This window comes from Phalangium opilio, unplaced genomic scaffold (assembly GCF_054372755.1).
Source record: "Phalangium opilio isolate 3A_F unplaced genomic scaffold, DU_Popi_V2 ptg000082l_1, whole genome shotgun sequence".
NCBI classification, from domain to species: Eukaryota; Metazoa; Arthropoda; class Arachnida; order Opiliones; family Phalangiidae; genus Phalangium; species Phalangium opilio.
Window position 1 is genome coordinate 20,418,930 of NW_028324189.1, and position 15,593 is coordinate 20,434,522.

The following is a 15,593-nucleotide window of genomic DNA, read 5'->3' on the forward strand; positions in this document are numbered from 1 at the left end:
TCCTGCCTACGAAAATTCTGGGGTGACGATTGTTATAACAGCCATTTGGTTCCAGTTGGTAACAAAAAAGCCCTTTGCGAGCGGCTTTACCATTGCAAAAGCTGCTTTAAAACAATTGATTTCGGAAAACGTACTACTAGACATAGTTGTGGGGAGATGTTCTGTCATATATGTGGGAAGCATCAACCCAGCGATCATTTATGCTACATTCAAGTGATCAAAGACAAAACAATCAATGTTAACCCTGCTAAAAAACCACGCCTCAATTTACCAGAACTCATGTATGTTTTCTTCGTCATTGAATGTATACAAACGAAAAGATGTACGGACAAGTTGGGAGCGTACGAGCATCAAGCCATCTTATGCGTGAGCATCTCTGTTTGCGGAGACTGCATTGACGAAACGTCCCTCGATTTTAATTGTATTAAATGTAATCAATTTGGGCCTCGCAAACAACGCTTCACAGGTGGCAAACCCATAGCTGCCTTCCTCGACTACTTAGTCCTCTTATTCGACGTGAAGAAAGTCATCGTGGTGTCTCATTTTGGTAGTAACTATGACAACCAACTATTAATTAGAGAAATAATCGTGACGAGAAATTTGTACCAGAATCATTGAAAATTAACGGAACTCGGATTTTAGAAATGAAACTATAAAATATATTATTCCTTGACTCGTACAACTTCATCCCAGTCGCCTTAGCTAAGTTTCCCGCTACTTTCGGCCTCCCTAATGTCGCTAAAGGGTATTTTCCTCATTTCTTTTTCAACGTAGTGGATCACGAATTCGATATAGATAGACAAGAGGAGACTAACTACGTATTGGAGGACACTCTACCACCGACAGAAGCTTACGGGTGTCAGTATTTCACCAGGAAAAACTTGGACACTTTCTTAAAATGGCACCCTTCAGAAGTCAGTAAGGGTAAAGGCTTTAATTTTTTAAACGAACTGTATTATTATTGCGAGAACGACACTTTACTCTTATTTTTAGGGTGCCTAACTTTTCGGTCGCTCCTACTTAAAGTTACTAGCGTAGACCCATTTAATTGCGGCTCAGTTACCCTCCCAGGCGTTTGTTCCTATGTCTAACGTAAAAATTATCTCAAATCCAACACCATTAGCATCATCCCATCAAACTACTACAGACTTGGCGAAAATCAAGCTTTCGGCGCTATTGAATGGCTAGAATGGACGTCTCACGAGAGAAACATTCTTATTCAATCCTCTTTTAGAGGTGGGGAGGTTAAAATCCAAACCCTAAAGGTAGATGGTTATTGCCCCACAAAACAAAGAAGTGTTCGAGTACATGGGATGCTACTATCATGGCTGTAAAGTTCACTTCCCTATAAATAGGAACATGATTTTACATGGCGACCCCACTCAAACATTAAATACGAGGTACACAAAAACCGAGAAAAAAATTTGTAAACTAGAAGCCCTCCACTACAAAGTGAATGTCAAATGGGAATGCGAGTGGCTACAGGACAAAACAAATAACACCCAAATAAATGATTTTTTAAAACGCAACGACATTCGTATTAAAACAGCCAAAAGATTAAACCCACGTGATGCTTTCTTTGGAGGTCGTTGTAGCGCTAACAAACTATATCATAAAACAGCTGGTACAGAAAAAATGCACTACGTTGATTTCACCAGTTTATATCCTTTCGTGAACAAAACGGGTAAAATTCCTATTGGACATCCACAAATTATTTTAGATAATTTTCCTGACATATTTTCTTTTGATGGCCTTCTCAAATGCGACATACTACCGGCTCAAAATCTCATACATCCGGTTTTACCCGCTCGGATAAATGGTAAGCTCACCTTTCCCCTATGTTACACCTGTTGTAAAACTCAATTTCAAGGTGACTGTTCACACACACCTGATCAGAGGGAGCTGCGGGGTACCTGGGTTACCGACGAGTTGAGATACGCCGTAGAGCGAGGATACAAAATCACGCGCATGTACGAAGCCTGGTCCTACAAAATAGCGCAATACAACACAGAGACTAAACAAGGCGGTCTTTTTAAAGACTACGTAAACGCCTTTTTAGAGTACAAAACTCTGGCTAGCGGTTTCCCTGCCGATTGTATCACCCAGGAGGACAAAGAAAACTATGTCAGGAACTACAAAGAAGTTGAGGGGATAGATCTAAATATAGATAAAATTGAAAAGAACGAGGGGTTAAGATGCCTCAGTAAGCTTATGCTTAACTCTTTTTGGGGGAAATTTGGACAGAAAACCAGACACGCCTCAACAGACATCATAAAAGACGCCAAGACTCTATACGAATTGATCCTCAACCCCGATAAAGAAGTAAAAAGTCTCATGACTTTAAATGACAACACCATCTTAGTTAAATCAGAAGACATTGCCGAGAATGAGATAGCGCATAAGCATACAAATGTGGTAATAGCGTGTTATACAACAACTATGGCGCGACTTCATCTTTTAAAACATCTTGAGATGGTAGGTGACCTCTGTATTTATATGGATACTGACAGCCTTATCTACCTCTCACCAGATGGCGTCCCAATACTCCCGACAGGGGATTACCTTGGGGAATTAAAAAATGAACTAGAACCTTACGGAAAAGTCGCATATATTTGTGAGTTCAGAAGTGCTGGGGCTAAAAACTATTCCATGAACATCTACGATCCCGCAACTGATAAAATTACAAACATTATTAAAGTTAAAGGATTCTACTTAAACACATCTACAGAAAATTATGTTAATTTTGATATCATGAAAAAATTATTGGGAGTGAACAACCAGGGGAAACCTGAAATAAACTCTGTGCAGGTACCCATTGGACCTCAAATACGTCGCCTACCCAATCATACTTTAATTACGATAGAACAGACCAAAACATATCAGGTGGTCGTAGATAAAGTTCGCGTTTTCCCCGATTATACTACAGCACCTTATGGTTACATTAAATAATTTTAAATTTGTAAAATTTTATATATTTTAATTGACTGGGGCTTTGTCTGCAGACATTTTTATTAACATAAATTAGTCTTCATTGTTCTTGTGAAATAAATATTTCTCACTTTATATTATGGTCTTTATAAATTTATTCCTACCTTTAAGCTTACAAAAAAAGAGAGAAAACGTAAAAACTAGGCTCCCCCGCCTTAACAGTGGCCGCCATCTTTGTAGCCCATACTGGCTGCATACTCTCTCCCCAGAGAACTTAAATGGAATTGTAGGTAAAAGACGAGGACGATTAGGCCTGTCAATAGTAGCCCTATTCTCGGCAGCCGAAAAACAACGGGCCATTAAATTAACTAATTCGTCTATCTGCGCGTCCGGGTTCGCCGTCCTTCTTCTTGCTGGAGCATTCTGATGTCTAGGTATAGGGTATGTCTGGGTGCAAGCTTGCGCAGGTTTCGGTTGATTAATATGTTTAAACTGCGGTTGTGGAGGTAATGCAGCTGAAGGAATCGTCTGTCCCGCGGTGGTAGGCGGTAGAGACGTTATTATAGGAGTGGAGGAGCTAGACGCTGATTGATATAGAGTGTGGAAGAGATCAGAGCAACACCTACCTTTGTGGAAAACCCCCAAAACCCCTGACGGACTACTTCACTGCAGTACATTTTCGAGCTCGTATACAGGGTGTGACATGTGTCATTGTATGCAAATGAGAACGTGCAATAAGTATCATAGTGAATATCGTTTAATGATACGCACTTTGAAACGTTAAAGACCTACGATTAAGCTTAGGAACTAAGGCATCACACTACAAATTGAAGGGCTGTTTGGTAAACCCATCAGCGTAAATGTTCGATGTGCCTACCGTCGTGGTGTAGGCACTCTTCAAGACGATTTCCATGCCTTGTATTACGTTTTCTAGCATTTGAGGAGTGATTCGTTCAATTGCGCATTGAATTCTGGCCGTCAAGTCGTCTACATTTAAAGGTTCTGTTGCAAACACCTTCCCCTTAACATATCCCCATAAGAAGAAATCAAGTGGGGTTAGGTCAGGGGATCTTGCTGGCCACGGAATTGGTCCAACTCTACCGATCCAACGGTTTGGAAAGTGCTCAGTTAGCCATTGGCGAACATTGACCGCCCAATGTGGTGGCGCACCATCCTGCTGGAACCACAGGTCCCGCATATCACTGGTAATGGTAATGCGTCTATCGCTTCACTAAACTCGTGGCGCAGGAAGTGCAAATACCTGTCACCAGTAATGTTGTCCTCGAAGAAGAAAGGTCCGATGATTCTGTTCCCCAGAATGCCACACCAAACATTTATCTTCCATCGAATTTGATGGTAATGTTGCCGTAACCAGTATGGATTTCGTTGGGTCCAGTAATGTAAGTTATGTCGGTTTACCGTACCATCCCTGTGAAATGTCGCCTCATCAGAAAAAAGAACCTTTCTTAAGAACAATGGATCGGCTTCAATTAGCTCGCGCATGGTAAGACAGAAGTCTTGACGTCTTAGGTAGTCATCGTCCGTTAAGGCGTAATGGAGGTGGACATGATAGGGCCGGTAGTGAAGCCGATGTAAAATGGCAAGAACGGTTGAATGGCTTAGACCAACCTCTTCTCCGACCGCTCTACTTCTAGTATGAGGATTGGCTTCAAAACGTGCTAGAATGTCGACTTCCCTATCATGATTACCAATTATACGGTATCTTCTACGATGACGGTCTTGCACGACGAAACTCCCGAAATCTCGTAGGTTGTCTCTAATGTTCGTGAAGGTTCTTCGAACCGACCTTCGTCGGTTTGGGAAGCGTTTGGCATAAAGCAATGCCGCTTGTTGAACGTTACAGCGACATTTACCCAAAATAAACGTCATGTCCAATTTTTCTCGGTTGGAGTAGGCTGCCATTCGTCTACGACACAGGACTTACAACGTTTATACGAACTAAGCTGCTAGTAACGACGCGTACGTTTGATTGAATAATGTGCCGAATTCTCAGTGCTGCGGAAAATTCTGACCTTCGTAACCTCGTATGGATTCCTTATCTAAGTAGGCCAAAGCCACGAGTTTAGTGATGCGATAGACGCATTACCATTAGCAGTGATGCGGGACCTGTGGTTCCAGCAGGATGGTGCGCCACCACATTGGGCGGTCAATGTTCGCCAATGGCTAACTGAGCACTTTCCAAACCGTTGGATCGGTAGAGGTGGACCAATTCCGTGGCCAGCAAGATCCGCTGACCTAACCCACTTGATTTCTTCTTATGGGGATATGTTAAGGGGAAGGTGTTTGCAACAGAACCTTTAAATGTAGACGACTTGACGGCCAGAATTCGAAGCTCAATTGAACGAATCACTCTTCAAATGCTAGAAAACGTAATACAAGGCATGGACAATCGTCTTGAAGAGTGCCTACACCACGACGGTAGGCACATCGAATATTTACGCTGATGGGTTTACCAAACAGCCCTTTAATTTGTAGTGTGATGTCTTAGTTCCTAAGCTTAATCGTAGGTCTTTAACGTTTCAAAGTGCGTATTATTAAACGATATTCACTATGATACTTGTTGCACGTTCTCATTTGCATACAATGACACATGTCACACCCTGTATACGAGCTCGAAAATGTACTGCAGTGAAGTAGTCCGTCAGGGGTTTTGGGGGTTTTCCACAAAGGTAGGTGTTGCTCTGATCTCTTCCACACTGTATACTGTATGTCCTCTTAGGAGGAGGTACCCGAGTACTACTAGGTTCAATTGACTGGTAAGGGCCTAAGGTATTAATGTTTGTTGGCCTTGGTGTAGAATGTGTCACTAAAGGTGTCTTAAAGGTGACTAAACTAGGGCGAGACAATTCAGTGTTGTTAAACCCCGAAATGAATTGTCTTCCGTCTTGGGCGGACCTAGGCTTGTTTGCACTACAAGGTACATTATAAGGGTCTTGCGAAACCGAACTCCAAGGGTCTAGATGTGTCGTTGCTGAGGGGGCTATGCTTGTTGCAATTGGGACTGGTTTAACCGTTTCCCAGGGATCAGTGCCTAGTTGTAAAAGATCATCACTTACAGGAGGTCCAGCAATATGCCCAAACCCACTAGTCTGAGCTAATTTAGATCGGGTACTAGCTTGATTCCAAACGGTGCCATTCTCCATCCGTCCATCTTTGCATGTCCATCGCTGACTATCTGTAACCATCTTAACACAAAAATCAAATTAAATTTACAATTAATCATTAAATTAACAACGAAATACCCCTTAAATTAACATTATAAATATATTACTAGCCCTTTAAACTTAAACCTATCCCTTTAAAAAACTGAAAAGAAATTCGTTCGTACAAAAGAAAAGGAACTAGCCCCTCAATGTTGACACAAAACTTTCTAGAACTATCCTATACCACAGTATCCACAGTGCAAAATGAAACACCTAGCAACGATAACTTTTTCCAAGAAACCAGAGAAATACTAGCTTATTTAGACCCCCAAGCAACAAGACCTTGAGTCACTATCCTGGTACCTGGCCCGAGAAACTTCTAGAACATTTTTTTTAACCCTTTAACTGACCAATCCGTATTTGGTCCCAAAACAAAAAGTTTTGCCCATTCGCTGTTAACATGAATACGCCCGGCTACGTCATAGATATAGTCCACTATTCGCCAAACCGAAGTCAATCAACAAACGTCATTATCCCAGAAATCCTTGCGAGAAACTAGAAGTTATATATACGAAGTCCCTCCTGTCCCATCGTCAGTCGATACCTGAAATGTCTAAACGAGACCCTGTCGGCTCACCCCCAAGAAATCTCTAAACGGACGGAGATTATTTTTTAAATCGAAACCTTTATTTTTATTCGATGTTTCTATTTTTATTCAATTTGATACCTTTATTTTTCGTCAATTTGAATCCTTGATTTTTTGGAGAAACTCGGAAACATTTTTTTTAAACCCCTAAGTTGAAGAAGAGAAGGAGCGCGAGTGCGCGAGATATTAAAAGAAAAAAGAAAATAATTAACCCTTATATCGCGAGAAAAGAAAAAAGATCCTGAATTAAAACCCTTAAATCGAGAAGAAGAAAAAAGATCCTGAACCCTTGAGAAGAATATGGAAGAGGAGCAACTTGTCGTAAGAAATTAAAAACTTGAAACTATTTTGATAAACTGACTTGAAACTATGGTTAAAGAACTGAGATTATGGTTGACGGATTGATTCATTTTTTAAAATCCTAACTTTCTATTTTTGAACATTATTGTTTTTATTGCATAACTGCACGATTTTAACCCAAACACCCCTGAAGTTTAAATTTGAAACTTAAAGGAGACATTCCATAGAGGTTATAAATTGAAAAAAACCCTTTTGATTTTTGTTTAATTTTTTTATTTTGACCCTTAAAAGTGTGTGAAAATTTATGAACAAGATTGAATATTATGTTGAATATTAAAATTTGGATTAGAATCTATTTTGACTCTCAATTGACACATACCATCAAAACGCGGTCACTTTTGATTCAGAAATTTTATAAGCCCCTCGTTCCCGTTAAAAGGCCTTAACTCTCCACAACTGACTGCATTCTAACATCTTGTCTAGCGTTAGCGAGGTTGAATCATAAGTGAAAAGAGGTAGGTGTTTGTCTTGCATCTTCCTAACCCCTCTAGTAAGACGTAGAACACCCCACCTTACCCCCATAAAATCTTAAAGAGCATAAAGAAAAGGCTTATATATCCTCCGTTGTGACAGCGTCTGCTTGTGTTGGTGCATTCCGATGGAATAAGTGTTGATCCATCTCCAAAGTCATGCCCGCGGGGGATCTGGGTGAGTTCACTGATGTTTCTTCTGCCCTATCTCCGACACCGAACTTGGGAGGTTGAAGATAAATGGTGTTGGATGTCTTTCTCGCTGCCCGCGCACTTGCATAATATTCATCGTCGGAATCATCCGCACTATCACTTGTTGAACGCGGATCCTTAGGCTCGCGCCATTCATTATAGTTAGCATTTGCCATTTGTTCACAATTACTGACTATTACCCTACCAAAACTAATAAATAAAGCTAAATACAACTACTTAATTCCTTACCCTTCGGGCCCCACGTTGGGCGCCAATAATAATGTAACGGATTCGTGCAAGCTTTAACTAGTTTAAAGAGAACCTGTTTAAGCAGGACCTCGAAGGGGGGAAATAGTTGCAGGCTACTAATAAAACTTAAAGAGGGGCAGCGTTTCTTACCAGGGCGGCTAAGGACATAGTTCCATACAAATCCTAGCAAAAAGGGTACTAAGAGGAATAAATTCAAAGTACTTGGAAATTAACAACTTTTATTTAAGCCGACTAGGCAACAAATAATCCCGGTGAACACACTGCCATAAAATGAACTACTGCCCCCGTCCCGTCGTCTGCACCCCCTTTTTATCATTTAGGAGAGCTGAATGCGCATGTGCAGGCGGCGAGATAAGGGCAAAACAAAAATAGGTCAAAAAAATTCCTGTAGGCCTAAAAGTGTCAACAAAAAAAGGTTAGGAACTAGATTATTCTAGGAGAGCGGTAGCTCTCTTAGATAAGACCTCATACTGCTCTTAATGTATAAGGAGGGTTTTTTGTTTGGATGTAGTTTTTTTTTGTATTGTATTAATAGTTTTGAAAAACATCCACTGAACTAAAATTCGGACCCTTAATATGTGGTTCAAATTTCAAAGAGATCCCTCCATTAGTTTTTTTACAGAAAATAAAGTTGCTAAGTGTGGTTTTCATTTCCATAAAAAAATTCAGTCATTTTGGCAAAAAGAATGAAATTTTCCCATAGGAATAACATGGGAAATGTTTCCTGTGATGGCCAAAGCTACTCAACCATTTTTTGAAGACTATTTATTCGATAGGTCTGAAAACGGTTTTAAATGAAAGTTATAACACTTTTTGGGTGCCTTCCGAAGTTTAATGGAAATCAATTAGTATTAAGTATTACTTTTTGTACTTTTAAGCACATACTCAAACTTACGACCTTTTATTCTGTTGGACTTACGTGGTTTAATCCTAGCTAAAATCATAGAGAAACGTACTGTTGAATTTTCGCTGTTTTACCGCTAATAGAGCGACTGAGCGAAGATTTTTGTTTAGACAACGCGTGTGGCTATGTCGAGCTTAAGGCGAATTTTTTAACTTTTCACATAAAAGAAGGGGTTAATTCGTCCTCATTTTATTTTAATTTCGTTAGTTAAACCTTATTATAATTTAATACAAAAGAATTTAAATTTAGGATTTAGCCCATAATTTTTAAATTCACTGATTTCACTAAGCCTCGGTCAAAATTTAAATACAGCTGATTGTATGTAGGGACTAGAGAGTAGAGACCAATTTGCCGTGTAGCAAACGTTTTAAGGTGTTTCACCTGGTGCCATCGGCCAACGATAGCCGCTAATTAGGTAATTTGTTGAAATTAAATCAATTTTTGTTGTTTAAAGTAGATTAATGTGAAATACGCACAAGGGTTCATTCCCTGGTTTCTCGACTGTTGCCACCAGCCAACAGCCAACACTTACCGCTACGAAGATACGTTTTTTAGTGGTAAAATAAATGATAGATTCAATCACACTATCACTAAACCCTGTCACCAAATCATACAATATTTTGAGATGACGCTTTTCCAATAATTCTTATAGGTTAACAATTTAAATTTTAATTATTTAGTGCTTATTCTAACATAACCTCAAAACAGTAAACAATGGCCATTTTTCCAACGATAACTTTGCAGATTATATTTGGTGCCACCGATAAACACTATGTAGATCATTTTATTGGTTTAAATTAATGGTAATATAATTGAATAATTAAATCACACGATCACTAAACCCTGTCAACAAACCAACCAATGTTTTTTATCCCGGCTCTTGCAATCATTTTTATTAGGTAACAGTTGCGTTTTTAATTACTATTTATAACCGCTTTTTAGAATAAACCTTTTTGTTTAAATTAGATACATTTTCGATGTTTAAAGTAGATTAATTCAAACTACACAGAAGGGTTCATTCCCTGGTTTCTAGACTGGTGCCAGCAGCCAACGGTTACCGCTACGAAGATACGTTTTTTACTGGTAAAAAAATGATAGATTCAATCACACTATCACTAATCCCTGTCTCCAAATCAATATTTTTAATTCAGCCTCTTCCAAGCGCGAAATTACAAATTAAGGCGATGTCCAGGGTGTTAATTAATTAATATAAATTTTGGATAAATATGTAACACACTATCATTATTAAATTTCTGAAAAGAGGAAAAAAAGGTTGAAATTAATTTTTTTAAATTTAAAAAGCAAATTTGGCTCAGAAAAAAACCCAGCGGCAGAAGCCTGTCTTATAAAATGTTTACAAGATGATTCGTTCAAGAATGTCTAGAATTAAGTCGCATAGAAGTAATGAATATTTCACCTAAGTCAGCTGAATTGGCCAGGCAGGGCATAGCCCTTTCGATCCATGCTCACGGACGCTGCTCTGCCCTCTGCATCTTGCGTTGTGTTACGCGTGATCGAGTGGGCTATGGGAAGGGTAAACAAATACGGGGCTGCCAGGCTGTCTCTTACACAACAATGATGGCCATTATCCTTTATGAGAAATGCTTCCTTGTCCAGTGGGGGAAATAAGGCGGTGGCACAGGGCAAATGACCAGTTTAAAAATTAAACCACGGGACCACTAAGAAAATTCAAGGGTAACCAGAGTACAGACATCAACTCAAAACGTATAATTGTCCAATCCCTAAGTTTAGCAGACGACGTGACCTGGTCAATTATTATTAAATAGAGAGCTTTCAGATGGGATTGTAGTACGTCACACCCTCCCAAGTCTTACCGCTGTTCTGGTAGCCATATTGGGTGGTCTCAGCTTCATTCCTGCTTTAAACCCATCAATATGGCAGCGTAAAAGATGTCACGAGGCTCATCTCCTTCTCCAACTGAAAGCTCTCTATAGCGCGAGCAGCTTGCGTCCATGAGCGCGGATCGAGTGGGCTATGCTGTCAGGCAGAAACTTTGTCTCAGTTAGACTGCTACAACGAAAACCGAAAACCAGTAACATAAGTCCAAGCCATCATCTGAAAGATTCAAAACGATGACTCTGATTCTTCTGAATTTGAAATATCAGTAGAAATGATTCTAGATAATTCTCCGAGTTATTTTAAATATTTTAATACTCAAAGAAAGCCAGGGGATAAAGAAAGGCCACTAGCTAGCAATATTAGGTCCCTTATGCTTAAGCTCCCCTATATTTATGTTTGTGCTTAGTGCAGATTTTAAAAATGCAACAGTTTCTTAACAATCTTAATTAAAATGAAGACTGAAGGAACAGATATTAATAAAAATGTCTTCGTGGACAAAGACTAGAAAAAGTAAATGATAAGAGAACAAAATGGAATGACCGAAGTACAGATATTAAATTTTTTCAGTTTAAAGACATGATTATAAAGCATCAATTATTTAAAAAAAAATACTTATCTTCGTTTTTTTCACCAAAATTACATTTGCCCAAAAACTTTGAATCATGAATTTTCCATTCTTTTCAAAATGGTTAGTGTCAAATCTTTACTATATAACAGACACATGCGACATCGTTTATATTTACAGCTAGATTTCCAGTGTAGACCATGATAGAAACAGTTCCTCGTTAGTGATATTTAAATGGATTGCAGCTTTTAATTTGAACTACAATACGTTTTAATACTGGAAACTAAGCCCAATAGTGAAATAAATACACAGCCCACCTTTTGTCGGTGTCCATTTACGTGTTTCGTGTTATACGTTTGCTCATAAATAGAAAGTCGAAGTCATACCAAACTAATTCAATCACAACTTTTAAAAGAGTTCTCACGCACTCAATAAAATACCAAACGTTTTTTTGTTAATAATATCTTTTATCCAAATTTTAATGATTGATTTATAAAACATTTTAAATCGTCGACCCAAAAAATGGGACCCAATCGAATCGTGGTCGTATAATTGCAGGCGCAAAACCAACCCTAAAGTGACGTTTAAAATGTCAATCATGATGAAAGATAAAATTTCTAACTTCGGTAGCATTTAGTCGTTTTAAACTACGTTTTCTCTTAAGTTCGAAAAGAGGAACCTTTAAAAATAAACCATATCCATACTCGGATATTTATTCTAATCCTTTTCACTCTAAAACTGTTAAACCAAAAATGATATTTAGAATGAACAACCTGTCTTTCGTAAACAATGCAAATGTAATTTTGGTGAAAAAAACGAAGATAAGTATTTTTTTTTAAATAATTGATGTTTTATAATCATGTCTTTAAACTGAAAAAATTTAATATCTGTACTTCGGTCATTCCATTTTGTTCTCTTATCATTTACTTTTTCTAGTCTTTGTCCACGAAGACATTGTTTATTAATTTTTAAGTAGGCCTAACTGTCAAAATTAATAGAGGGTAAACAACCAAAACATAATAAACTAGAGAGGGGAGTATGATTTGATCTGTTACAAAATATTTAAAAATGTGTTTCAATTTAAACTTTAATGATTTATTTACTGGCTACTAGCCCTTTAACAGTGTTTCTTCTGACCTTTCACGTCTAGTCACAATTAATCGTAGTAAAATAGGTTATGACCTCAGCAAAATTTAACGAAGATTCGATTAGAAAATGTCCCGAACTAAGGACTAGTAAGCCTATTGATGATTCAATGGTTATATTTTCATCTTACATTGCCTACTTTGTGATCAAAGAGATCAGTCATTAAATTTTCGTGCAGCTCAATGTATTCAAGGGAAGATGCCAACACAAATTGAGAGTTGAGACAATAAAACAACATTTGAATGGATAGGAAATGGGGAGTCAACATATTCTTGGGTTTTACTATTATTTCTCCAACAGTTCCATTGAGGTTGGACATTTGGCAACTACATATATTCTTCTGCTAGGTTGTATTGGATGAAGTTATAAAACTACGTTCTCCATGTATTGGTAACTTCCATTTAATAAAAATACACATTAGTGACGGTAGAAAATATTGATATCATGAAATTCCTACTGTAGAGGTGAAAAATACATTACGGCAAAGAATGTTGGCAGTGGACCGAACTAATGTTTGATGGGATGATAGTATCAGTTTCATTTTCTTCATGTCAAACGCGCTCACTAGGCCCAATTACGAAGTACTGACCTATAACATTAATAGGGGCTGATGCATAATAGTTTTGAATTCAACAATTTATTATGAATTATAATTACATTTGACCTACCAAAAACAACACAAAAATTTACATTTCAATACCGTAATGAATAACTTTTCCAATGTGATAAAGCACAGTACACAAATTCTCCAAGCCCGTGGGAAACATACAGTATATGGTTAAGTTTTAATGTGTCACTTAAAAAAGACAAAGTTTACATAAGTTCTTAAGACTTGCGATTGCACCTGCCAGATCCACTTGTTTTAATTTTTTTGTCGGCTTTCTTTTCTTTAGTATACTCATCACGTATGGATCTGTTTTTAGCTTCATTCACTAAGTAATAAGAACATATAGAACTTGTATCAATTTAAATTATTTATAAATACTTACAAGAACGAGACATCTTTACCGCTATTATTCACAGTAACATTCTTTCGACTAATTTTTTCGAGTACCGCGAGGCGGGTATTTTTTTAAGGGTTGAAATTGGTCATAATTCTAATGTAGGTTAACTTAAGCTGATTAAATTCAATTTAAGTTCCAAGAGAAATGTGTACTTCTGTGATAAGCCTTATTGCGCTCTCGGAACGCAAGCACTGCTTCCTTAATAAAATTATATTGTAAGTCGAAGAAAAATGTTGATGGAAGTCTTCATTAATTTCCAAGTAAAGATGCCAACTGCAGTTACCTGGAATTGGGCGAAATAAACGGATTTAATAATGAAACAATGTTGGTTGTTATTAGCGGTATGTGAGTCATGCTAGATGTAACTTCTCCCTTTCAATTTGTTTGAATAAATTGCAATTTGAAATTTGTTTTATGGCAAGAGCTTGTGGGTAAGATTAATATAGTATACAGCCATAACTGTTGTAATTCGCATCTAATCACTAATTTTATAGAGTATATCAGACCTCGGGGATTTATGGAGAAAAAATACTTAAAATTTCGACTGAAGGGAAAAGTGTGCAAAATTCGATGGTGTGAATGGTGGTGTTCCACGGCATGGGATTATACCGACCGTGCTTGGATAGTGTAAGATTGAGGTGTGCTTTGATTGAAAAAAAGGTGTGAAAAACGTAAAGATTGGTGTGCTGTCAGATTATAAGATCGAGTTATGTTCGGATGGATGAATGGTGTAGAAAAACTATAAAATAGGTGTGATGTAATACTATAAGGTGGAGCTGTGCGAGGATTCAAGAAGGTGTGAAAACTAAAAAATAGGTGTGCTGTCATAATAAAAGTTTGAAGTGAGAGAGCTGTGCTATGAAATTATAATATCGAGGTAAGCTAGGATTGAAAAATGGTGTAAAACATAAAGATGGGTGTGCTGCGAAATTAAATACGTTTAATTTCAAGTCTAATACATTGAAAAATGGTTTTGAAAGATTTAAATTTGCCGCTTGAGTGGCTTGACTACCCCATTGGCAGAAATATATTACCTTACACGAAGTTAACTTCAATAATTGTTAGTACCGTAAACATCATCTATGAAGAGAAAACCCGAAAAAAAACTTTGCAAGAGTGAGAGGCGTGAATTTTTCCCCCTCCCGACGCGCGCTAGTCGCGAAGAGAAAAAGTTTTCCTCTCGAGAGAGAACTGTGATAAATGGCCACTGCCAAGATAATCTGACGTCTCCTAGAAACGGCGGGATTCAACTGTATTTCGCGCAAGTGAGAAGCCGCTGCATAAGATACAACCATGATACGATTGAAAGAAAAGCACATTTTTCTCACTACGCGACGCTAGTGTTTTTATTTTCAACTCTCTGCCTCGCTGTTCGGGAGGAACGGTACCGTTTCTAGCCTGTAAAAATACTTCATAGATGATGGCCGGCGCGAGGTGGGGAGAAGTGAACTTCATATAAAGTAATATATTTCTGCCATTGGTCAAAAGGAATAAACGTGCTCCTAGCGATAGATTCTCGAAGCTGAAAAGGTGTGCCTTGTAGTGTATTTCTAAGCCTTGGTATTTCAAGGGAAATTTGACTGTGGTTATCGCCGGTGTGAATGGTGGTGTGCCACGGCATGAATATATAGCAAGAGCGGCGCTTACTCGAAGCCTTGGTTATATCGGGACGAGTACCAGTTGAAGGGAAAGGTGTTGAAGTATTTCCCGGTATGAATGGGGATGTGCCACGGCATGAATTTATAACAGAGGTAGATTAGGCGATGTCTTGTTTCCTGTCGGGACATTTTTAGGCTGATGGGAAAGGTGTGCAAAGGTCGCCGGTGTGAATGGGGGTGTGCCACGGCATGGATTTATAATAGAGGTAGCTTGGTGCTGGAGGCAGAAGAATAGAATATTAGTTGGAGTTTGCAGTGTGGTATTGTTTTGTTGGAATTGTTCCAGTCGTTATATTAATCGCCGATATGATTTTCTAGCTATCGTAGCGCTCAGAGACGCTTGAACTAAGCCTTGGTGTTACGGGACGCAAGAGCGGAAGGGTAGTAGAAGTTTGCAGTGTTTCAAACATATTAGAGTTGTGAAAA

At 38.3% G+C, this 15,593-nt stretch overlaps 1 protein-coding gene across 1 annotated transcript; it reads left to right on the forward strand.

Moving 5' to 3' along the window:
• The first annotated feature begins 1,269 nt into the window (after positions 1-1,269).
• Positions 1,270-2,949, forward strand: LOC149653740 (uncharacterized). Its single transcript, XM_089847042.1, has one exon. It carries the CDS (start codon positions 1,270-1,272, stop codon positions 2,947-2,949), a length of 1,680 nt encoding a protein of 559 aa, XP_089703168.1.
• Positions 2,950-15,593: the final 12,644 nt, after the last annotated feature.